Raw genomic sequence first — 25,039 nt, forward strand, 5'->3', positions numbered from 1 at the left:
AAATGTTTGCATTTACAAACTAGCCTTTTGCAAAAAATGAGAATAACCTGAACAGCCATGAACAACCTGAAGTGTCTTAAGAATATTAGGTACAATTTTAACAATATTCTGCCTGTTACTAAATGTTTTGTGTCTTTGTAGATCCACTGTGATCTGGAAGTGTTCATGTAAATGTGTAAATGACAAGATAAGGCAAAATATTGTTAAAATTGCACTTATTTTTCTTCAGAAATGTATGATTGTTCATGTTATTCATATTTTTTGAAGGACGATTTGTGGACATTTTCAATTGTACTTTTTTCACTGTAAAAGATAGAGAAAAGTTTGAAATCCTCATTATTTATAGGTTATTATGCTATTACTTTCCTGCTTGAGCTCCAATTGGGCTCTATGTGACCCTGAACTAAACCTGTTATATACTGTTAAATAAATTAAATTATAGGATTTACTGTATACACAACAGTATAACAAGCTCTTATATTTCTCATCAGATGGTAAAAAACAATCTTATTATGACAAAGGACATGAAATCATACTCGTCTCTACACATATGAACCTAGTCTACTGTCCAGCAGATATAAATCTGTAGCTAACTCACACACTCCCACCTGGTAACACAAAAACTCCTATTGTTGGCAAAACATTTGGGAACTACTACAGGTACTAAATTTTATTACTACCAGCTGACTACTTCGGTCTAACCTGAGTCTCATATGTGGTAACTTCAAGCCACTCCATCCAGCCTGACTGCTGGTAATGTCAGCAAAAAAAGCAACCGACAACTTAAATGAACCAAAACAAACACAACAGACACATGACACTGGCATAAAACAATAAATGAGCCGCACAATATCCATCCAGATATCGTAAAATTTGCCAAATTAAACTTGCTGTTCATATTCTACGAGGACAAATAAGGACATGATGAAGAGGACACAGTGATTATAAATTTAACAAAAATCAAAACACCTATGAAAACATCCATATAAACACTGAAATTGTCTAAAATCACAATTTAAAACATAACCACAACAGCAAAAAAAAGTCCAAAAAAAAAAAAACAAAAACGTACAAAAAACCAACTCAAGTATTATTACAAATATTAATCTGGGTACATTTATGGTTTTTGTCTTACCTGGAGCATCTGACTGCCGATGCCCTCCCTCTCCTTATATGGACGTATGACTCCGTCCTCATGGATGAAGCGAGGAGGACGCAAAGACATGATATCTTGAGAAGTCTCTGCCGCCCTGAAAACGGGTAAAAAAACCCCAAAACAAATAATGAGATGAGGCTTTAAACACACTAATGTCTGCACATAAACACCGATATACTGGAAGTGGAGATAACATATGAGAAACAAAGTATCTGTCGAGGCCTGACACATGAACACGACACGTTGTGATAGACGTTTACTGGAAATAAACTAAACACATGTCGCCGTAGTGTTACCTCTTGATCCCTTGGAAGGTGCTGCTGGCCATGTCGATGATGCCTCCTGTGGGTCTGGCAACTGCACCGACCAGGCCTTTACCGACCCCTTTGAAGAACCCAGCTGCACCCTCCTTCTGAGCTCCTGCACAAGAACAGAGCGCAACACCACATTTACTATTTATTATCAGCACATTAACTGATGCAAATAGAAAATCAGTGTGAAATTCACACTCAACCTGCCTTTAATGGGTTTGGTGACGATTCCTGTGATCCCACTCACAAACCCCTGAGAAGACAGAGAGACAGTGAGATTAAAATTTGTTCATTACAGCAAAATATCAGTTGCAGATATTGTTTTAGCACACCTGTCAATAAATAGTTGTGGAAAAACGTTTTGGAAATCCCATGCATTGGTGATTTTTTTTTAAATAAACAAAAAAAAAAAAAATATCTTGAATTAAGCAAAAAAAAATCTGCCAATGAAACAAGTGAAAATTATCTTGTGAGATTTCTTGAAAAAAGATTTTCAAGATCTATTGTCTAAAAATAAGTTCTTATATCTCACTTAAAAGTTACTCTTTAGATGATTATGTCTTATTTTAAGTGTGATGAGATATTTTGACTAGAAATTAGAAAAATATACTTGGTAAGATTTTGACTTTTGCAGTATATGTATCTGAAATAAAACATTCATTCACTGAATTCTGCTAAGTATTGCACCATTCTCCAAACCCACATGCTCCCTTATGCACATGCTCTGTTCTGTTGAGGTCAAAATTGGACATTTCAGTGAGATAACTCCCCTTGAAACACATCCAGGGCATAATGTTGAAACTGTCAAGAAATTAGTTTTGTTATTTTTTTCTTGTTAACAATAAACAAAAAATAAAACTCAGCATTTGTTTGTATCTGTCTGATGCAGCCACAGCTTTTGAAAAACAAAAAAGATTTTCCCAATATTTCAAGATAATATTTGAAATGTGTGTAAAATTTGAAGGGTGTCCAAAAATATTTTTCCACTACTGTATGATGCTATTATTCCACCAGAGACAGATGAGGCCTTTTGGTGTTTTACTACGAATCCACAGTTTGACGTACAGACACCAGTCCCTTTCCTCCTCTGGCCAGTCCTTCTCTCAGGCTGCTTGGTTGTTTGTTCATCGTCTCCCGTCTCTTCTGCTGATATTCCTCATCCATCGTTATGGCAGCAACGCCCTTCGCCATAGCGCCTGTGATTCTGGAGGCGGCACCTGCTATTCCCCCTGGAAGACACACAAGCTGTTACACTTCTCATATCTTTAGCTTATTCTTAAACTCCTGTGTTGGGAACGCTCAACTAAGACGACTTATAGACAGAATAGAGTGCATATGTCCAGCTGTTTCTAGAAATGCCCTTACCTACAGCACCGCCTACCAGAGCCTTCACCCCAAGAGCCATTCCTTCAACAAACTCCTCTGGCCCCTGAATAGCACCCTGGAAAAGAAAAAAAAAAAAAAACACAGACAGCAGGTTAACATGAAGAAGATACAAAACCAATATTTGCTCATCAGTGCTTTTTATTCTGCTCGCACCTGATATGGTTCATAGAAGAAGGCCTCCACCCCTTCTGACAGGCCTCTGATGAGCCCAAAAGGATTTCCAAGGACATCCAGACCCAGCACCAGCACATACATCTGTTTAATAGCCTGGAATACACAGGAAAAAACTCACTCATATACAGTAATAGCTATAAACAAACAAAAGTTTTCTTTAAATATCAAGCAAACCACAGTAACTGAGGAAACATGTTTTAGAATGTATGTAGAACAGGCCCCACTTGCAGAAATCAATATCTTATAGTGACTTCCGTGGAAAGTGGTGGGATTGAAATGCGGAACTCCCTCAATTTTGCAACTGTATACGTGTATTGCAATTTGTATTTCCAATTTTACTTAAATATCAACTTTTATTTTAATGCCATAATATCATATGAAGGGCAACACAAAGTAACAGACGAACAAAAAATACTCAACCAGAATTATTTGTTTAGGCCAGGTTCAACAAACCTCAAAAAAAAAAAAAAAAAACACACCCAATCCACTGCTGGGTAATGGCAATGTCGGTTACATTAACAATGGCATTTTTTCAGTCTCATTCATTAATTAATTAATTCATCATCTGAACCTGCTTTATCCTCACTAGGGTCGCTGGAGCCTATCCCAGCTACTTACGGGCGAAGGTGGGGTACACCCTGGACGAGTTACCAGTTCATCGCAGGGCTGACACAAGAGACAAACAAACAATCACTCTCACATTCACACCTATGGGCAATTTTAGATTAACCTATCAGTGCATGTCTTTGGATGGCGGGAGGAAGCTGGAGTACCTGGAGAGAACCCGCAAAAAAACAGGGAGAACATGCAAACACCACACAGAAAGGTCCCATCCATCGACTGGTGCTGGAATTGAACCCCAGGACCTTCTAGCTGTGAGGCACGAGCGCTATTTTTTTATTCTCTGCCAAATAAATTAATAAAAAAAGGAATACCTGATAATCACTATCTGTTGTTCTTTATCAGGCAAATAAAGTAGAAATTAGAAATGGGGCATCACTAACGGTGCACAGTTGCAAAATGGAGGAGGTTCATATTTTGATACAGAAGTGACAGATCTCTGGGGGATAGATCTCTCATGCCATCAGGCGTGACTAAAGCAGAGTCAGGACTGATAGTAGTGGGCCTTATGGAAGCTGCCAGGCTTATTTCGCGTAAGTGGAAAAGCCCACATAGGCCAGAGTTTACAGAGTGGCTTAAACTCATGACAGAGACTGCTGCCTTTGAAAATATGATTGCCAGGGTGAATAAGAATTCAAACAAAAATAGTCAAATATGGCAAATGTTTATGGCTCTTATTACGACAGCAACATCTTAGAGAAAGTGCGCGAGGGGGGCTGGTGGACAATATGTGTATATGTTTGTATTTATGTACATGCTGTAAGTGTATGTATATATGTGTATAAGAATTGTGGGAGTGCTGGGGGTTTGTGGCTGCCTTTTTAAGTTGTGGGTTGTTTTTTTTGTTTTTCTTTTTTTCACTTAGTTTTTTTCCTTTTTGTAAATGTCTGAAAATATGATAAAATCAATAAAAACTTAAATGACAAAAAAAAGAAGTGACAGAAAGATGCAGTTTTTTCAAAGGAAACACCTGAAAAGCAGAACTTCTTTGCCCTGCATGTTCCTATATTCGTTATGCTGTAGTCGGTCTTCTTGAAATTAAAAAAAATAAATAAATATATACTGGAGTGTCCCATTTTTTGTGACGCCTTATAGTTCTATAGTTAGTGTCACACTGTCTCTCATGTTTGATGCCTTGAGGAACATAAATGTGACAAAAATGCACTATTTGTTACTCGAATGGTGTAGTTTCCAATGACTTCATCACTGTGTTTTTTTGTTACCTGCTTAGAATAGTGTCTGATGACTTCCCACTGTAGCTGCTGCGCTGTACAAAACTGGAATTTCAACTCAAAAAAGGCCAGCCTAAAACAAAGCACGTAATTATTACAGTGATAGGAATTATTCCAACATGAACTCAAACAACCAAAGGCTGCTGAGTGTAACTTAAGCCTATTTGCGGGTTCATACTTGAAGACGACATCTTGCACATCAGTGAGCGTGGCGCCGATACTCTTCAACAGCAGGTTTAGAGACTGAACTGGGATCAGCTCAGTATCTCTCTTCTCCTTCAGGCCATCTTCTCCTCCTGTGCTCAGAGAGAAACTCAGGTGCAGCTGCAAAAACAAGGACACAATGAATGACAGTGTTCTCTGTTCGCACTAGTACTTACTAATGCTTTTATCAAAAACAAGAAGTAAAATTACAAATGTTTTGCGCATTTCTTTCAGTAATATCGCTTTATCATGAATAGATCCAGCCACAGAAAAGATGTTTTTTTTCTGCATTTCTGCTGAGTTCTTGTACATATACAAACCTTGATGGGAGAGATGTGGAAGTACTCGTAGAGGCTGATAGGAGATGTATCAGCAGCAGAAACGTGGTTTAGTTCTGTCTTTATATACTCAATGTCCTTCTCAAACAGTTCCACCTGGAAGGAATGAGATGCAGTAGATTTATCTATACTGAATGTGTTAGCAAAATATCTGAACAAAACATAGAACACGGTGAGAGTTTGTGAAATTTCTAATGTCTAACCTCCTGTTCTGAGCTCATGGTGGTGGCGTTCTCAGGTGTGAACAGGTCCAGAATGGCATACAGGAAGCCTAGATCTAGTTTTAGGTCCATCTCTTGAATCAACACCATGAAGTATCTGAAAGAGACAAAAAACAGCCCAAATTTAGCAGGGAAAGCATAAGATTAAAAAAAATAAATTGAGGGAAACATATTTACTTGATGCGTGAGATATCAGAATGCCCTGCTGCTCTGGTGACAATGCTGATGTCAGTCAAAGGTTTGGGTTCTGTAAGAAAAAGGAAAACATTACACATTAAAACATTACATGTAAACAACATACAATTTCTAAGTAATCCAAGGTAGATAATCTGACCTGAGTCCATAGTAATAGACTTTGGCAGTTTTACAGGGTAAAAAACATAAGGGAAGATGGCTCCTGGCAGCTGATTCTGGATCTGTAGAAGATAACAACATGTAAAACTGAGGTTAGAAAAATGGAAGTTTGGACAAATATACATGAGAAAAGCAGCACTGCTTTGTAGAAGAATGACATGAATGTATAAGTTATTCAAAGAGAGACAAACTACTGTAACCTTACAAGGAGGATATTAATGTCTGACTGGTGTCTTTTGTCACCTGTATGCGGTGGATCTGGACTCTGTATGATCTCTGTCGTGATGAGACGCTGTACTCAACCTTCACCCCAGGCAGGAAGTGCCTCCTAAGGGGAGCGTCACAGGGCTGCAGCATCCGCATGTCCATGCCATTGGGAGTAAAAGAAACCTGGGACACATTTACAAACGTCGTATAATTCATTAAGGCCAACAGCTATCTTATATTGTTTAAGTATTGATCTATAGAGGTTGTGATTAACCCTTCAAGTCAAATTATGGAGTAATGATGGAAATACAAACCAAACTGGGTCAACAGCAGATGCAGTTCTTTCACATTTAAAGTCTATGAAGGATTGTGCATGTCTCTAACCTGGAAGTTGTTCTCCAGCTCAACGATGGCATTGTCTATTGGTCCGGATTCGATGTATTCTTGGTAACTGTTCTCCAGCATCTCAGCATCTTTAGTGCTCAGAGTTTTCCACCGATTCTTCTTCTTTGGCTTCGATTCCCACACTACGTCAGAGCTAAACATGAAACGAAATAAGAGTATAGCTCGTACAAACAACTCTCACTAAAAAAAAAATTGTTTTTAATGTGCATGGTCTGATACTTTGTGCAGTGATCTAAACTGTAAAACTATGAATAGTATGTCAACATTTAAGTGAACAAAACACGGTAGAAAGAGGAAGAGGATTCTTCATTTGCCATTTTTACTGTATTGAATTAATTTCAGTTTGGTGACCCCTTAACATGTACTTAAACCTTTAACCCATAAGGACCCATTGTTACTTCTGTGGCAGTTCCCAAATGAAATTTTATCTATATTTAACCTTCCTTCACTGACTTATCACCATTTATTGTAATATTATCTTCTGTATTTTGTGTTTTTTCTGTGAAAAATCAGGTATTTTCCTATATTTCATTTACTGATCATGTAGATGTTCATAAAAGCTCAGATTACAGTTGAGGTTTATTATATCAGAAACAGAAAAAACTGGAGAAAAGGTGACTTTTTCAGTAAAGATACCAATAACTGAACATAAAACATGCATCTCCCTTCATTGTCATTGTTCAAACTTCATGGGTTTTACTGGTGAATCAATGTTGTAGAAGATGACGGCGTTTCCATGTTCACTTTGGAGCCTCTGAACGCCCAAATAAATCATATCTGATGACCATGAAAAGATGACGAACTGCATTTTACACCAATTATTTACATGGGTTGATACGATTAGTGGCTCAACAGGTATTAAACAGTTTAGATCAGTAGATGGTTTTGGTTGCCAGGGTCTGTTTGGGTCTTTATGTGTTAATGTGAGCATGTGCTTTATCTGACTGGAAGTGCCCAGGTTTGTGGTGTGCTGTTATCTACCTTGTGATCCCAATGAAGGAGACCTCCTGACTGCTGCTGTTGTTCACCAGAGACACACCTACGTTCTGCAGCGACAGAATGATTTCCTGCTCAGCCAGCTGTACTTTCTCACTCTCCCAAAGCAGTTTGTAGATGGAGTGTTCCTCAGTAAACAGCACGACACGCTGTAGACCTTTGGACCAGAGAGGAAAGCAAGGCGTTAAGTCAAAAATTTAGGATCAATTCCAGTGATCCTTCCTTCAAGATTCATTAACGCTCAGATATCATTTTGCTAACTCGTTTATTTGTTCAGATTTAAACAACTTTTTGATACATTGGAGTTGTGTATATTGTTAAGTGCACTCTTTGGACCGTACCTTCATAAAAGGAGACCACAAACAGTTTTCCCTCATTGTTCATGTTCTCACGGTGGTCCTACACATACAAAGGGAGATGAACACACAAATATTATACAAATATCATCTCAAAAAAATGCATTCACCTCTAAGACTCATAAAAAAGTTTCAACTGTGTCTGTTCGTCGAGTTACATGCATAAGACGTCTCATCTGTCCTACAAAAGGAAGACAAATGAATTAGATCAACTGTATCCTGGCTGACCCATACAGCCAGAGGACATCAGCCACATTTACAGTTTGTTTGGATTTATTGTCCTGTCTACAAGGCTGAAGGGAATGTACACCGTAGAAAAATGCCTCCCATTTATGTTGATTTCTTGGAGCTGATTGATTATGACAACTTGAGCTTTGCTGCGGACCAAATCTGTGTAAAGGATTATATTTGCAATGTTAAGGAACGGCAGTAGAATATTTAATTTAAAGTTGAGCTGAAAATTAATTTGTAATTCTTCAAAAATATCTTTTTCCAAACCTTAAAGAGGTTATATATGGTAGTGATATTCTAAACTCACAGCCACTCGGGGAGGTCATTTATCACAACACCTACAACTACAAATACCAACAATGAATCCAAGTTCATTGTTAACAAACATCTGTACTATGGTGTCATCAAGTTTTCGGTGTCAAATAAAAAGTCATAGCTGGTTATTTTGACAATCTGTCAAAATAATGCTGTGTCTTGTAACCTTAATGTGCTGCACAGTGGATAGTTTACATAATAGTGCTTTTGGCTTTTTTGTACAAAAGTTGTTTTTTTTTTTTTTTACTTATTTTTAGTTAGTTTTTAGTTATTTTTAGTTAGTTTTAGTTATGTTTTTTAGCGCTTGTTTATTATGTTGTACAGAGAGAGTATACTGTTGGCTTTTTTGCACAAAAGTTGTTTTTTTTTTTACTTATTTATACTCTGTTTTAGTTGTGTTTTTTAGTGCTTGTTTATTATGTTGTACAGAGAGTGCATAGTTTTTTTAAAAAATGGAGTAAAATTCCTTGTATTCTTTGAAGATACTTGGCAAATAAAGGCAACTCTGATTCTGATTAACAGGCTCTGAAAACAGTCACAGTAAATCCACAAATTACCTCTGTTTTCTGTACAGTTAATATTGTCAGTAGTTGCAGTAAAGATCTGTTTGGAATCATCCAAACAAGGTCAGAACTGTCAGAGTTTAGGCTGAACTGTCAATCAACAGAGAACTGAGCAAAGATAAGAACATCACATAATGACTTTTCACCTTCATAAACCTCATAATCAAACTCACTCATGTAGAAGAAACGCTGTGATTTCAACTTTAAACTTCATTCTTTTCTGTTTAGAGCTGTGTCCAGTGGTGAAAACAACAGTCCTTCTAGTTTTTAATCACTTTGTCATTTTATTTGACTCTGACAGTTGTTTTTTAGTGGCTGTCATCCCTTCTCATTAGTTTCTGACAATTTGGTTGAAGGCTTTTTGGCATCAGTTTTCCTCATCATGGGAGACCAGAAGAGTGGCTCACTACTCCCTCTAGTGGTCACAGAAATCCATCAGACCATCAGTAGGAATGTATTCAGTCCATGTCTCTACAATCCAGTACAACGGTGTCTTCAGTGTGACTTCAGAACTCTTTATTCTCAACCCTCTTATGATACTTCTAAGCCATATTTGAACATTTTAAAGTATACATACTACGTAAAGCCCCTTTAACTATGATATAGCTCTAGTTTTAACTCGTTACTTTATAGTAGTGAACCAAAAAACTGAATTATACATTATTTGTCAACCATATGTCATGAGGCTGATACAGTACCTCCTCACTCTTCAACTTCCCGTTGTAACAGCCACACTTCCAGCACAGCTCTCGGGACCCGGTAGGTTCGGTCCAGGTGTAGTATACAGCTTTTCCAGCCTCCAGCTCCTCCTGTTCCGCCTCCTTCTGAGAACTGCAGGAAGAAGAGACCGACGCAAACACACACAGAAAGTATGTCAAGAAATGTGACTCATGACAACTAAAATCCATGAAGAGAGATCCATTAATCTGAGATGACAGGAATAATGAAAGACCGTAACGGTAAAACAGAGGACAATATAACAAAGCCCAGCCACCAAAAATGTACTGTCACAACAAACCATCAAATTCAAAGAACCTGACTTCCCCAAGAGAACTCAAACACTCCCCATAAACAGGCAGAAAGATGACAGTGTACTGGCATTACAACAGCAAAACATTCCCAAACGTCCCCAATACTTCTCCTTAAACCAGAGAAAAGAGGTTCAAATATGCACATCCACACTGGTGCTTGCCTCAGTTTGGATGAGACAAAGCAGACATAAGAAAATGACATAGAGAGGAAGCTGTAATCTATGGGTACAGATGGAAAAAAAAAATACTAGTTAAGGCAACAGAACTACTAAGAAGCAGGTGGTGTGATTCCACTGGCAGAATCCCATCCAGCAGCATTCAAAACTAGTATTTCTAGAGGCAAAGATGACTTAACATTTGAAAGAAACACAACCATAAATAAGAAATGACTTAAGATCTAACCTGCTTCTTTTAGTTTGACCCAATGACGTTGTACACTGACGGTCATAAATAAAAGCAGTGGAAGTGAATAGTTTTAACATATTGAGCAGAATGAATTTTACTATTAAAATAATTTATATACAATAAACTCTATGATGTATTGTTTGTTAATGTCCATATTAATTTTTCATTGGCAACAGTGAGAAGCAGATTAGATAGACATATCAAAGTCAGAGCCGAAGCAGCCTTCTTCTACTTATGGTTACCTGTGCTCTTGATCTGTCCACGCTCTGCACTCACTTTCATAACACTATAAAATGAAATGGCTGCATTGTTTGTTTCTCTTATCACTTTGTAAATTGACTTTAAAAGCTGGTTCTTAGCAGTTTTCATCCATTCTCATCACTTTGGTCAAAGTGTAGTTTTCTCACTATAGGAGACTAGCAGAGTGACTCACTCCTCCCTCTAGTGGTCACACAAATCTACCACACCATAAGTATGAATATATTCATTTCATATCTCTACCATACACTGATGTTTTTGGCATAACTTCAGAAATCTTTATTCTAAGCAGTCTAAGGATAATTTTATGCAATTTTTTAATACTTGAAAGTAAAACTATTACATATAGCTCCTATAAAACAGAGGCTGTGCTAAGAAGAAATTTAGCAATTTATCACTTTTTTTCTAAAAAGTAAGTTCATTTTGGAAACAGGAAAAAAAAAGGGCTGAAACAATCAATGCAGCTCCTTCAAGTTACTCATTTGTTTTTATTTTCTGTCTTTCTTTTAGAGTGCAGTTTGTGTCTCAAGAGTTCCCTCTTTTCATATTTTTCTACCTGCCCTCCTCGTCTGAGAAGGAGAGGTCAAGCAACTCGTCTGCCACCCACGAGGTCTCTTTCTCGATGCTGCATGACCCACAACACAAAAACATACAATGCTATCAGCAACAAATGGAAACAAACACTGCATTAAACTTCATAAGTAGCTGCAACAAGAGAAGAAATATTCATGAAACACATTGAAAGCACATTTAAAAACAGAATTCACCCCAAATTCACAAATATAAAAAAAATAAAACATTATCACGTATTAGTTGAGTAGTGTTTTTAACCAACACGTTGTCAGATCCTGTAAGTTTCTGCAGGCAGCTTTTATAAACTTTACATTTAAGTTCAGTTAAATTACAAACAGTGCAAATCCCTTCATTCATTTTCAGTTTCTATTTTTCTTTCTGCATTTATCCACTCACCTCAGTCTCATTCAGTTCATTTACCTGCTGCACCTACTTTACCTTTCCTCTATTATTTTAGTAATAACCTCAGTTAAATGCTTGATGGCAGGGAAATATGCTGAGTTTAATATCAAACCTTCTATCCTTTGTCCTTCTCTGGCTGCTTCCTACTTCTGTATAACTTGTCTGCACTGATCAAGATGCAAACCTGCTTGTTTCAGATTTTCATTGATTTCATTCTAATCTTAGTGCTTCTGTTATCTTACCTCTGATGGAAAACCAGATTCTGGTCTTTGGTGTGGTTGATGATGAGGAAAGGGGCAGCGCCGTCATGGTACTCGGAGAATCGGATTGTGGCCGAATGTTCTGACAGATTCACATCAACAATGATCCCACCCACCTGCAAAGAGAACAACAGCAGAAAACTGAACAAGTGCTCTATAACTCATGACAGTACTTCATAACTAAACATCCCAGGACAACTATTTCTTTCCGTGTGGGTACTCACATAGTTGTCCAGATGCAGCAATAAGCAGTTTTCTGGCCGAGTGAAGTCAATAGTCCGAGGAGGCGATAAACCTTCCACCTTAATCTTCAGCCTCTTGGTGTCATTTTCAGGCCAGAAGGGAATTGCTGACTATGTGTAGGAGAAAGACAAAGCTTTCGATGATGAGAGGAGGTCATTCAGAGAGGTTACTCAGGAAATTATTCAATACTGGTGAAGCCTAACCCTCAAAAATGTTAACAATTAAGTTAATGGTTGTAGTTGTTTATTAGTCTAAGCAAAACAGAAATTAGCCTCCGTTTTGAAAAATGTACTTTAAACCTTTTCAGACAGTAAAATCCTTTATTCATATTATTTACAAATGAAAATGATGAGCATTTTACGAGATAACAACATCATTTACAGTATAACTCACTAGTGCTATGACCTATTTTATTCCCAAATCTTTTGTGTAAGCACTGATGCCGAAAGTATTGGGTTTGTTCTGACCTCCTCAGGTTTAGCCTCAGTCCAGTTCTCCAGCCCCTCCTCGCATATGAAGACTGTGTGCTTGGTTCTGTTGACCAGTGTGTAAAACGGCACAAAAGTCACGATACGGGTCAGGCTGAAGCTGCTTGTGTCAATCTTCACACCAACCTGAAATCAGAGAGATGCCATGCAAATAGAGCGTAAACATGACACACTTTCTCCAAATTAAGTTTCTGTTAAAAAAAAAAAAAAAAAAGACATACCAGGTAATCTTTGTATCTGCCTTTACATTTGACATCACCGTGGCTCCCAACTGTATCCAGGGAAAACTCATCTGACAGATCACTGTCCGAGATCATAAGACGGACCTGAAAATCAGAATATGAGAAACAGCAGAAAGACATTAAAGAAAAATCATTATTAGTTCAAATTACTCTTCAGAAGAATTTGTCCAATATAAGAATTTAAGTGTAAAATTAAATGTAAAACGAATGTGAGACACTATTACGATCCTAGTGTTTGTCTATCTTAAAGAAAAATAATGAATTAATAATTAAACTAAATAAAACCACCCTACCTTATTGTTTCGCAGGAAGTAGCGAGGTTTGAAGGAGAAGAGCAGTGGCATGTCGTAGTCCATCGGGTGTTTACGGTGAATATCATCTGCCTTGTACTGGAGCAACCTGCCAGTCTTATTAATCATCCAATATGGTGAATGGATGGCAACAACTGTCTGCCCCTGGTCATACTTAACGTGAACTGCTATATCCAACTCTGCCCTCTTTCTCTCTTCTCCTTCATTAATGTCTTCATCTTCTCGAAGAGACTGAAACACGATGAAAGTGATCTCCTCCTGGTCGCTGTGAAGCCTGCAGGACGGGACACTTTGTTAATTTGCAGGGGATGTAATTGCAGGAAGCGATGATGTGTGGTTTTATATTTGATGTTATACATGAAACTTACAATTAATATACGTATTTTATTTTGATCAATTTTCAAAAACATAAATCATGATAGAATTGACTTGAATTTGTTGTCACATCTGTTAACATGGAATACACCTGTATCTCAGAGTTAATGAATGAATAACTAATACATAGCTGCAGATAAATAGTTAACAATATTTAATGCATCAAGATTGGAGATAATGTATACTTTGACAACTAGACCCAACTTTTGCCTCTTCCATTAGACCCGGATGCAAAAATCTTAAATAATGTCATATTTTCAAGGTACTTAACCAATGAAATGCATTATGATTTAGTAAGATAGATATAGAGAAGGGGAAATCCATGTACCGCTCGCTGAGGTTGTGTATCTGTTCTACGGGCTAAGAGCACCAACCCCCTCACCAAAAAAAAAAAAAAAAAACCCAAATACATCTGCTTTAAAATATTTCACTTTCTTCACAAGTATTTCAGTGAATGAAAATCCATTAAATCACTCATGTGTGTCAAAAACTATAACAACATATAAAACACACTCATGCTGAGGTAAGAAGCACGTAAATATCCCAGCCAGTCATTAAGAAAGAGGCTGAAGTCCCACCTGAGTTCTGAGGACCAATCCTGAGCCAAGTAGTTAATCAAACAGAGGTCGAGACTGGACTGGTTCATGACTGCAGTGTGAAGCTGAGCAGAATGGCCTGGGTTTAAAGTGGCCTCAGGAGGAGAATCTCCACTGTCCTATTGACCAACAACAAAAGAAGGACAAAAGAGGAGTAGGAAAGTAAATACATTGTCTAAAAGAAAGAATCTGATCAATTATTCCCAGTGTAATATCTACTGCTGTGACTTGACATATGTGTCTGCACATTTCACATTACAAGGACCACATAACTGCAAACAGTGAAGATGCTCAGTCAGTTTTATTTTAAAAAAGCCTATAATTACCTACACTAAGACTAATCATTACTTGCAAACATCATTGTAAACAGGAATCATACATGTTGTGTCTTGAAATACGCTCATTTCCGATCTACAAAATCGCATAAACCTCTGAATCTACCTTTAACTTGTAGGTGATGGGGTATGGCAGCAAGTTTCGCAGCAGAATGGAAGGCCATAGGTGAAGCACAAAAGGTACATCGAAGTTCTCTCCAGCACCTCCTGTGTGTTTGAATGTCACCGCGTCTTTTAATGGAACAATATTGACTGTCATCACACCGCCCTCGTCTCCACAGCGACGGCACGTCTGCTGGATGTGTTTCTCAGGCTGCTGGTTGCTGATGTCTTCGTAACTGAAGCCCTCAGAACACTCAAACTGCTCGCCCTGATTGTCACCGTCTTCACCCGTCACTGGCTGAAGGCTCAGCTCCGACCTGAGGGGAGAGAAGCAGAGGGTGGAAGTGTGTACTGTCAGTGTGTGATGAAGAAAATGTGCTTGTGTATGTGTTGAACATGCATGAATGTATAAAGAATTGTGTGTACGTGTTTGTATACTTTATTGTGTGCTTACCCTCACCTGTATGAGTCCAATGGCACACAGTACTCCTCAGTGGGGAGAGCTGTACCCAGACATGTTGATCCCTCAAAAACTTTGAATGGGATTGAGAAATGATTGATGATCTGTATAATGAAACCAAACAAAACATTAGAGGGTTAAAGTGTGTGAAAAAAGTGAGTCAGGTGCATACTATTACACATCATTTGAACAGTGAAGAACGTACCTTGGAGAGTATGTAATATTTACAGTGTAATTCATATGACTACATTAACTTAAAATATGTGGAAAAGCATAAAAAAAGCTGACTAATCATGTCAGAGATGTACCTGAAAAGGAGAGCGGATCTTGATGTACTTGCTGCCCTCCACAGAGTAAATCTGACAGACCAGGAAACGGGTGACTCCTGACTCTTTGTGCATTACACTGTACATTCCTCTGCCCACTTTGATCAGGGGAATCACACTGGCTGAGGTGTGGCCAACTGGAGCTGGAGGGAGGAGGAAAAAAGAGCAGTGTTAAGGCTTTTTCTCCAAAACAAACAAACAAACAAACAAACAAAAAACCACTGACTGCATTTACATGTACAAAATTGCCGTAATTCCGAAAAAGACAAAATTCCCAATTAGATGCTTATATATGGGTAGGGGAAAAAAAAACTTCCCCTATAATTCATGTACAGATCTAGCTTTGTATAATCCAAGTAAAAACTGAGGTTTTCCATTGGTTACAGACATTCCATTGTATGAACACATTCTTAAAAAGGTAAACTTTTTTTTTTAAATTTTTTGCACATATCTATAAATCTCCTCCAATCTTTTTATATAACATTTACAAGCGGGTATATATCTCTATCGAACTGGAAATCTGGGTTTGTCTTTGGAGCCTGCAGGTCTATTAGGGAGGATCTGTGTCTCTATCTGAGCTGAGTGTAAACAGGGGCCATGTGTTGCAAATTACAATAACACCTGTAAATGAGATACATTTTCTGAATTCTCTGTATGCGTGTCCAAAGAATACTCAAAAACACTGACTGATACAAGTATTTCTTAGGTGGAAATGGTTCTATTTCTTAAGACCCACTTCAACATACCCAAAATCTCACACCTAACACCTGTCTAACTCGGCATATTGTTACATCCTCCTGAGACCAAAGAAAGTAAAAAGTTTGGCAATTTTACATTAAATAATTGCCTTGATTGAAAACAGCATGATGCAAATGCTTATTTTATTTTATTTTTTGAATGTCCTTTGCAGTGGAGAGTGTTTTTTTTTCTTTTTAAGTAAAGCTGTGAAAGTCTTGTCTCCTACAGAGTACACAAATGCATTGCAGGGTCTCAGAATGGCATTCAGAATAATCGAAGAATATAAATGTGCATGAACATGTCCGAGTGGAGAGGAGGAGGTGGTGATGACCTGTTATTTTCTAAACATATACACGTCAAAAAATTACTTCCGAATACAAGCACAAAAACTTGCTGAACTAGTTTAATAAGAGGTAAAACATCAACTGCTGCCTGTGCAGTGTAAGTATACATGCAGAGTAACTTACTAGGCTCTATGCAGTAGTCCTTTCCACTTAAGGAAATCATAGCTGAGAACTGATCAGAGTCTGTTGTGACTGAATAGTCCATCCCGACTGTTTCCCCATCCTGCAATTCCACAGTGTGCTGCTCTGTGTTGTTGCTCTTTTGTTCAGTGGGCCTAAACATCTCACTGTGGCGAACCGACACTGGCAGGCCTAGGCGGTTTTTGACCACAAATGGAGCTTCATCCTTCTGGAAACACTCAGATGTCTGTTTGGCCGCCTCTGCAAACGCCTGGGAAAAGACAAGACCATAAACATAATTACACCAGCCTTGGAAAAGTGTTTTCCTATTGAAATGATCCCAGCCTTTTTCTTACCGTGCCCAGGTTACTCAGCATGGCCAGGCCACATTTGGAGAGTGTGATGTTGAGCTGGTCATCACTGCTGATGATGATGGCTGTCTTATAGTCAGGGACATGGCAATCCACTTCATCTGATATACCCAAGTGGTGCAGTGGCTTCTTCTTCATCTGGTTATAGAATGTTGGAATAAGTGAAACATTTAATACAAAGTGCAAGTCTACACATGTATCCTCAATTCCCAACTGCGCCAACATGAGATGCACTGAAATGTTTTTAATATAGAGTAGTGTTATATATATTTACTGGTAAATATTTTTAACGAATGTTTAACGGTTGATAAATTAGGACAAATTGACTTTTTAAGCATGATTTTAAAACCTGTGTTTTAAGAATGAAGTATGAGGAAATTGCATTTTTAGGAAACATTATGAAATTGAAAAAAAATACACAAGTTTGTAACTATTGTAATTATGAGCTAAGGTTAGTTTTGTAATGCATGTAATGTAAATGTTGCATATTGTGTGAGATTAATGTATTTGTACATTGTCCCTGACAAATAAACCAAAAACTAAACTAAACTAAATACAATATATGCAGTTTTTATACAATGCAACAATGGTATATACATGCAGAGTGTACTTGACATCATTCGTATTGTATTTGACAATCAATCGCACCTTAAGGGCTAGGGTCCATGGTTTGAATCCGTCTTTGTTGTCATCTTCCAGGGGCTCCAACAGAGGTTCCCACACTCCCATCATCTCATTGTAATAGTGAACCTAAAGTCAAAACATTCAATGTAACAGCAAAACTTCAATATTCTTAAAAAATAGTTTAACCTTATACATTGTAGTGCACATGTAGGTCATCTCACAAAACTATTTATGTGGAGGTATAGGTTTGAGTTTGAGGAAATGTACTGTTTGTGCTCATTAGTCATTCCAGTGTGTGTGTTACCTCTAGGTTGAGTTCGCTATGTAAATTGATGAGTGTAGACCAGTCTGTAACATCCCCATGGAAGGAGGACTTGGCCAGAAGCATGGGGATGGTACGGTGTCCTACTCCAGCCTCCAGAGTCAGACAAATGGATTTAATGGCCATCTACAGGAATAAATAAATAGCCACAAAAGTTAATAAAAAAACAAAAAAATCTAAACATTCAACTTTGTAAATATTCATCCACTTTGCATTTTCAGCTGAGTCACAGTGGCACAATATACCTGCAATGACTCTCCTTGTGGTATCAGTGGGGCCTTTGATTGTGTGTCCACATCCCCCTCTTCCTCCAGGAACCAGAGTTTGAGCTCCTTCCAGCCCCTTTTCTCCCATAGATCCACTGGAACAGGACTGTCCAACTCCTCCGGGGTCTCTGCTGTGGGAGTCAGAGCTGACTGGATGGTGATCACTGTGTTGATAATGATTGGGGAGACCTGGGCACAGTCAGATAACAGAGACATTAACATTTGTCCAAAGTAATAATTCTAAATTCTTATGGTGGAGCTATATTTTTTGGAAGCAAACCTAACAAGCTGGAAAGTAAGGTGAAAATCCAGTTTAACCACATTTTAATAATGTTAAAACAGGTAGGGAATTTGAATGACATGCATTGATTCAATGTAATTTCTGCTTCATAATCATAAAAACACCCACCTTCAGTGTGAGCGCATTGATGGAGAGCTCCATAGCCTGAGGAGAGGTCGGGGTCTGGGTGCTCTGGAAGAAAACCTCACATGGCTGCAGCACTGTGGTCACATTGTTTTTTCTCTTCTCCCTCAAGAAGGGACATGCTACAACCTACAACAATATCACAACTTTGTTCATCTTTGTGTTTCTTTTGATGTAAATTATTTTATTCTTTACCTTTTCAGGGCTACATAACAATGAAAATATGAACCTTGAGGTCTTTGATCACCGCAGTCATTTGTGATTCTTCTGCACCACTTTTCATCACCAGTTCACACTGTGTGGTCATCACTAGAGCTGGAGCGTCAGCACGTGTCAGATCAGCCACAAACACAATCTCAGGGTTACGTACCACAACGTTCATCTCTGTTTTTGACACCACAGGGGGAGCTACAGCTGAAGGTATTAAGGTATGGAAAAGAAATGTCAGGTCAGTGCATAAGATAACAATATATACACTATGTCATACTAATCACAAACACACAAACTCATAATATTTAATGTAATCAGTAACACAAGACTGAAGCCTTTAACTCACTGGACTCTTTGGATGACACAGAGGCATTGATGTTCTTTTTTTCTCCTGCTCCAGTGCTGCTCTTGGTTTGTGGTGCTTGAGCAAAACCCTGCTGGGTGGCTTTTAGAAATACATCTGCTACAGTGAGCAAGAACTCCATGCTTGCACAAAGGTACACATCCTGCACCAGTGTATCCAAAGTGGTGCCATCATGGCCTTGGCGGTACTTCACCTCCACCATCATGTTATTTTCTGCACGCATCTCCATCATTCTGGAGTACAATAAGCATGAATTGAAGCACAGCACAAGTAGAGGGTTTAAGTGTCACTGACAATTTAATTCACATCAAAGTGCATAGACTGCAGAGGGAACAGTTAACAACGTAATATTATATCCTCCTTAGGGATCACAACAAATCCAAAGTTGGAATGTATGTAAAAAGTGCAAAGAAAGGTGTATACTGACAGGGATAATTTCAGTTTTAGTGTGTCTCTGGTACCTGGGAGTGACCATCTTTATCCTGGGCCTCTTGTCATCTAGAAGGCAGGCAGCTAATCGGACTGAGGCCTTCATGGAGCTGTCAGAGAACATGTGGACGGAAGTGGAGATGGTGCCCAGAGTAAACTCTGCCAGCTTCAGCTGCTCATCATGTGAATCCAACAGTTGTATCTAGATAAAAACACATACATTGTTAGCTATATAATTCTTTAAAACGCTGGACAGGTTTTCATTTATATTTCATCCCTAGTTTGATGTACTGCGGGTTTAATGTATATATATATGTGTGCATTACCTCATTCTCATTTGGACTAAACAGGACCAGTGTCATGGAGTCAAACTTAAAGTCTAATTTAAGTGTCGTCTTCAGCTTGGTGTTTTTGTGGGTTTCAACAACAGCAGCAGTTACCACTGTGTTACCTGAGAGGTAAAAAAAACCCAAAACAAACAAACATACAGAATGGAGCTGAACGTTCCACTACAAGTTTTTAGTATATAAAAACATATTCACAACATAGAAAACTATAACCAATTCAGACTTACTGCTGGGTGGTCCTGTGGTTCCCGAGCCCTGCGACTCTTTGTTGGAAACTGAATCGGCACCAGGGTCTGTGGTGGTTGGAGGAGCTGGAGGGGGCATCATGTCAGACTTCTCCGACAGGTTTTCACTCAGAGTCCTCAGGACTACAGTCATGTCATCCTGGCTGAGGATCAGCTGTTGGGAACACATTCAGAGTAAAGGTGAAGCTCAGTGGTAGAAAACACTTTTCAACTTTTCAAAACAGTCATAAAATCATAACATAATACTTTTAATAAGTAATCAAATAGGAGCTAAATCTAAAATCTTCACACATTAAAAAGAGAAGTGGTGGCATAACATGTCAAGCAAAAGCAAACTGCAAACCACAGATTGATTCACATGCTTCCATACAGTGTTACTCACAGCCATAGGCTTCAAGTGAGCTGTGATCTCGATGTCAGGTATGTTGTGATACCAGTTCGATGAAAGGTTCCTCAGAATTTCCAAGTCCAGGCTGACTGGCTTTAATACATGGGTCTCTCCCTCAAACCTATCATTTTTGTATGTTATTCTGTAAACAGCGACAACAGAGTAGTCATTCAAGACAACAGGCAATTTCCAGCACTTGCAGAAAATCCAGTTTAAAAGGGTAAATACTGATTGGGTTGAATCACAATGCTTAAATAGGGCTGTCATCTCACCTGTACATCTTGAGGTCTGTTAGTTTCACTGTCATTATGTCCACAACAGGTGGGATCTTCACATCGATTTTAAAGGGCTGTTTAGCAAAGCGGTTCTTAACAGACAGAAGACCAAGGTCAGCTACAATGACATTAGTAGAAGACGATGACTGAGGGAGTAAGATGATGGGTGCGTTGAAGTGGACGTTCAGAGAGATGCGAGTGCTCCGCTCTGCCAGCTCTTTCACACCTGACGCTGCCTTTTCTGCAGCTTGGACTGTTACTTCAGCCAGAGCCTCCTTAGCCTCCTGGAAGTTATTGATAAAGGCCTGGCACGATGAAATAACAGAGAGCAGGAGAGAAATAAAAAGACATTGGGTAAGAAAAAGAAAGACAGGAAGGAAGAACTCTGAAGGTTAAAATAGTAAAGACTAGTTCAACTGCCATAACACTGTACAAATAATAAAGTATATATGTAAACTGTGTCCTACATGGTAAGGCTTATACACAAAGTAAGTTACAACCAACAGATGAAGAAAATGTTTTAAGGACAACAGGAATAGAGAAAATGGTGGTTCTTACCAGTATGGAGGAGACAAACTTGTTGAGGAAAATGACCTGAATGCACCCGACAGTCAGTGTGACTAAAGTGTCGACTTTTGACATATCCAAATAGGCATCTCCTTCTGTTGCATTGGTGTAATTTACCATGTGGAAGGCGAACACTTCCTTATCAGCTATAGATACAGCCTAGAAAACAAGGAAACATTATTTAAAGGAGGAGACGCACAATCAGAACCAAGACTACTTAAAAAAAAAACTAATAAAAATAAACTTGTGTACCTTTTTGTATAAGGCATCTTTGTCACAATCTAGGATCACAATGTTCTTCAGGTTGGCAAGAACCTCCATCTCTGACTTCCTCATGAGAACCTCAGAAACCAGACCTAAAACGTGGAGAAAACTGGGCAATAAGAGGTCACTCTTTACACCCCCCACAAATATTATAGAAGCCATCTGCATTAGTGAATAAATCAGAAATATTGCTTTGTAAAATGATATTAAATTGCAGAATCCTAACAGGCATGTGTTTCAGTATGCAAAACAATATATATACTGTTGGTAATAAATACAAAAAAAAAAAAACACAAACTAAAACAAATCAGAGTGGGAGATGTGAAAACACTTCCATACCTTCAATACCAATCTCTGAGATCCTGGCTTTCTGCCCTCGAATGAAAACCTTCAGACAGCGCAGATCAGCTCTGATATGCAGATTAACAATATCTGGAAACTTTGGACTTTTAGAAGCTGTGAACAAAATAAGGAAGAATTGGAAGGATTGGATGATACCAGTCATTTAATATGGCATAGAATATGCATACATCAATCATTAAAAACTATTTTATAAGATTTACTCTGATTTTAGTGTAAGTTCAATGAAGTTAAAATGATGTAATTGAACAATACGTTTTTTCTTGACGACTGCAGCTTCCTCCTTTTTCTCCTTCTCCCTTTCGCTCTCTTGCTCATCCTCCTCAGGAATGGTTGGCAGCTCCTCCTGCCCTCCCTCCTTCTTAGTCGAGGGAGGCAGGAGGTTGCTGAGAAAGTTCATGGTGTTGAGGAGAGCCTCCGTATGGAGATGAACATCCAGGGATGAAAATGTGACCTGATGGGTAGTGTCATATGAGAATGAGGAAACAGGAATAGAATGACAGTATACATTCTAATCTTGCAGCATTTTGTCTATTCGTCATAAGATTAAAACACACAAAAGATGAAAAGAGAGCAAGCTGCTATACATTTTAATCACCTGCCAGAAATATACATTAGATTTTAACCTCCATGTAGTGATGAATACCATTTTCCCTCACCTTGATGAGCTGCTCTGTATTGTTATGCAGAGTCTTGAACTCAGGGCCATTTTTATCTGCCTAAAAAACATATACTTGTTCAAGAGACAGACAATTTGTATAATAACTGCAAACAAATGTATTTTAAAGGGGGCCATTTTTACTTTTATATACTCCAGGGTCAGCAGGTCAACCTCTGTGTTGTCTAGAGTGGTGATCAGCTGAACCTGCCTGTCTTCCGAATCTACACAAGGAAATAAAGAAAACATCACAAAAGGAAACTGAAGCCCAGACATTACTGACAATAAATGGCAAATTGCTGAAATAAAAGCGAGGTGGCAAATGCTTGCTAGCATCTACTGACCCAGATATTCAGGGCACTTGAGGCAGATCTCTTTAAGGTAGGTGTACGATGTCATGTCAAAGGTGCAGAGTTTTAAATGAGTGCCTAGACCTTCTATATCCAAGTGAAGCACTGTGACTTCTTGACTCCCAGACAGACGACACAACTGTACAGAAAACTAAACGGAGGACATAAAGTACAGAGAATGAAATTAGAATAAGAAGAATCGTGAGAATTAATATGAATCATAGAAGTAAAGAGAGGAGGAAGAATATGAATTAAAAACCAAAGAAAAACAAGCGGAAAAACTAAAAAAACTTGAAAAACCTAGACAAAGTTGGCATTGAAATTAAATTCTCTAGGACTAAGAGTCTAGTCAAACCATTTTAGGATCTTTGAATACCTCTGTGATTTCAAATGTCATGAAAAAGTCAGTCATATTCTTCTGCGATTCTTCCTTGACAAGACTTTTTCTTTTGTCGGCATATCGAAGTGGCAATGGATTATCTGGGAAGAATGGTCGATCACCGATGGGAGAGCTGGGAGCATCGAAGAACAAATCTTCCTCTGACCCTGAGGTCGACAAGGAATTCAGCACAAACATACACACTTAATTTGGTAATACTGGACATACTTGCACATGGTGTTACACTGAATTACGTGTGAAGATGCAGGTTCAGAGCATGGAAGTTAAAAGAATGTAGTGTGCAGCATGAACATGTTTGTGTCTTACCCAGGGAGGTGAGGCTGATGGTCTCACATGACTCGAAAATGAGAGAGGAGCGTTGGTCAGCTAAGGTCAAAGGTCTCCTGGGCGTGAGCTGGGGGGTGAATGACTGCTTTGCCTGACAGGGAGACACCACGACGGGAAGCAGTAAAGTGAAAAAAATGGATTAAAAAAAAACAGTCATGGTTCACAGGCAGTGATTTAAGTTTGCTCCATCTAGGTAATTTATTTCTACGTCTAAGAAAAATATGATGATGCTTTCTGAGGAGATGTACCTTTGTAGAGGATGGAGCATTGCTGCGTGCTGCAGGTTTGCTTTCAGGCAGTGGGATGCTTTCTATCAGTTCCAAAACACTTCGAAGTTTATTATCAGAAATACGAAGAGAAAGCAAAGGAAGCTCCCCAGAAATCTTGTACCTGAAATACACATGGAAGTATGTAAATGCAAATATACACACAAACAGCTGGTCTTTAACAGCAACTGCTTTGGAATCGAATCCTTAAAATGTGAGTGTGGTATTGCAGATTGCAACAAAATAATTTTTCTCTACCACACCTTCCTCTATGGTAGCAGCTAAAGGCCCTAATTAGAGTCAGGGTCCAGACTGTGTATTCTCTGCTTTTTGGTTATGATTTAATTGTGGTTCACACTCAAATACAATTGGCAACGTTAAAACACCTTAATGCTGGATGTCACTTCACAAAAAATGAAAGAAGAAAAGGAAGTCTGGTTCGAGCTACTGTATTTTATATCCTGAATCTTCAGTCTCAGATAACTACAGTACTGGCATTGCAATGATTTTCTTGTTTTGTAGTTTGCCTGAAATGGTATAATATCTGTGCTACCAAACAGTAAGTTTGTGTAAAGCAGACAATTCATATTCCACTGGTAATGACTTCATTTAACTGATGTGATAATGGATCTAAATATGGGTAAAAAAAAAAAAAAAGACAAAACCCAAAACGACCATGGTCAGCATTGATCCCTCGAATGATTAATGGAAAATATTAAACACATACTTTGCCATGCGGGAGTCTTTGACCACCATCGCTCTGCTGAAAACCACCTTTAGATCCACTGGCTCCAGAATGTGAAGTGGTGACTGTCTCTGCTTACGGGCCTTTTTCCAGTCTCCGGCTAGCAAACAAAAAGAGGGTTTTTTTAAAAGTTTGTTTAAATGCCTCTCACACATATA

General features: G+C 38.5%; 1 protein-coding gene across 4 annotated transcripts in view; it reads right to left on the bottom strand.

The window, feature by feature from the left end:
• Nucleotides 1-25,039, bottom strand: part of vps13a (vacuolar protein sorting 13 homolog A) — a 38,789-nt gene that overhangs the window by 4,686 nt on the left and 9,064 nt on the right. Inside the window, exons 22-73 of one of the 4 annotated variants that reach the window (XM_030144051.1) lie at nucleotides 24,864-24,981; nucleotides 24,119-24,260; nucleotides 23,850-23,961; nucleotides 23,520-23,689; nucleotides 23,138-23,294; nucleotides 22,938-23,017; nucleotides 22,795-22,854; nucleotides 22,391-22,589; nucleotides 22,115-22,231; nucleotides 21,764-21,867; nucleotides 21,503-21,670; nucleotides 20,942-21,249; nucleotides 20,664-20,811; nucleotides 20,264-20,435; nucleotides 20,016-20,140; nucleotides 19,722-19,891; nucleotides 19,243-19,493; nucleotides 18,916-19,100; nucleotides 18,672-18,815; nucleotides 18,242-18,451; nucleotides 17,979-18,122; nucleotides 17,699-17,800; nucleotides 17,036-17,188; nucleotides 16,683-16,950; nucleotides 15,460-15,620; nucleotides 15,152-15,255; nucleotides 14,696-15,008; nucleotides 14,237-14,373; nucleotides 13,266-13,557; nucleotides 12,952-13,056; nucleotides 12,710-12,856; nucleotides 12,224-12,352; nucleotides 11,982-12,115; nucleotides 11,321-11,389; nucleotides 9,769-9,901; nucleotides 7,947-8,004; nucleotides 7,591-7,762; nucleotides 6,589-6,742; nucleotides 6,241-6,387; nucleotides 5,978-6,059; nucleotides 5,821-5,890; nucleotides 5,626-5,740; nucleotides 5,405-5,518; nucleotides 5,059-5,204; nucleotides 4,872-4,953; nucleotides 3,007-3,120; nucleotides 2,833-2,908; nucleotides 2,533-2,696; nucleotides 1,675-1,720; nucleotides 1,453-1,576; nucleotides 1,136-1,250; nucleotides 703-747 (exon numbers count right to left, since the gene is read on the bottom strand). In XM_030144051.1, the coding sequence (XP_029999911.1) occupies nucleotides 703-747; nucleotides 1,136-1,250; nucleotides 1,453-1,576; nucleotides 1,675-1,720; nucleotides 2,533-2,696; nucleotides 2,833-2,908; nucleotides 3,007-3,120; nucleotides 4,872-4,953; nucleotides 5,059-5,204; nucleotides 5,405-5,518; nucleotides 5,626-5,740; nucleotides 5,821-5,890; nucleotides 5,978-6,059; nucleotides 6,241-6,387; nucleotides 6,589-6,742; nucleotides 7,591-7,762; nucleotides 7,947-8,004; nucleotides 9,769-9,901; nucleotides 11,321-11,389; nucleotides 11,982-12,115; nucleotides 12,224-12,352; nucleotides 12,710-12,856; nucleotides 12,952-13,056; nucleotides 13,266-13,557; nucleotides 14,237-14,373; nucleotides 14,696-15,008; nucleotides 15,152-15,255; nucleotides 15,460-15,620; nucleotides 16,683-16,950; nucleotides 17,036-17,188; nucleotides 17,699-17,800; nucleotides 17,979-18,122; nucleotides 18,242-18,451; nucleotides 18,672-18,815; nucleotides 18,916-19,100; nucleotides 19,243-19,493; nucleotides 19,722-19,891; nucleotides 20,016-20,140; nucleotides 20,264-20,435; nucleotides 20,664-20,811; nucleotides 20,942-21,249; nucleotides 21,503-21,670; nucleotides 21,764-21,867; nucleotides 22,115-22,231; nucleotides 22,391-22,589; nucleotides 22,795-22,854; nucleotides 22,938-23,017; nucleotides 23,138-23,294; nucleotides 23,520-23,689; nucleotides 23,850-23,961; nucleotides 24,119-24,260; nucleotides 24,864-24,981 (7,355 nt within the window). Of the gene's footprint in view, nucleotides 1-702; nucleotides 751-1,135; nucleotides 1,251-1,452; nucleotides 1,577-1,674; nucleotides 1,721-2,532; nucleotides 2,697-2,832; nucleotides 2,909-3,006; nucleotides 3,121-4,871; nucleotides 4,954-5,058; nucleotides 5,205-5,404; nucleotides 5,519-5,625; nucleotides 5,741-5,820; nucleotides 5,891-5,977; nucleotides 6,060-6,240; nucleotides 6,388-6,588; nucleotides 6,743-7,590; nucleotides 7,763-7,946; nucleotides 8,005-9,768; nucleotides 9,902-11,320; nucleotides 11,390-11,981; nucleotides 12,116-12,223; nucleotides 12,353-12,709; nucleotides 12,857-12,951; nucleotides 13,057-13,265; nucleotides 13,558-14,236; nucleotides 14,374-14,695; nucleotides 15,009-15,151; nucleotides 15,256-15,459; nucleotides 15,621-16,682; nucleotides 16,951-17,035; nucleotides 17,189-17,698; nucleotides 17,801-17,978; nucleotides 18,123-18,241; nucleotides 18,452-18,671; nucleotides 18,816-18,915; nucleotides 19,101-19,242; nucleotides 19,494-19,721; nucleotides 19,892-20,015; nucleotides 20,141-20,263; nucleotides 20,436-20,663; nucleotides 20,812-20,941; nucleotides 21,250-21,502; nucleotides 21,671-21,763; nucleotides 21,868-22,114; nucleotides 22,232-22,390; nucleotides 22,590-22,794; nucleotides 22,855-22,937; nucleotides 23,018-23,137; nucleotides 23,295-23,519; nucleotides 23,690-23,849; nucleotides 23,962-24,118; nucleotides 24,261-24,863; nucleotides 24,982-25,039 lie in introns of all 4 variants that reach the window. The other 3 variants (XM_030144050.1, XM_030144048.1, XM_030144049.1) reach the window with 3 other exon arrangements.

Source organism: Sphaeramia orbicularis, chromosome 9, assembly GCF_902148855.1.
Source record: "Sphaeramia orbicularis chromosome 9, fSphaOr1.1, whole genome shotgun sequence".
Taxonomy (NCBI): domain Eukaryota; kingdom Metazoa; phylum Chordata; class Actinopteri; order Kurtiformes; family Apogonidae; genus Sphaeramia; species Sphaeramia orbicularis.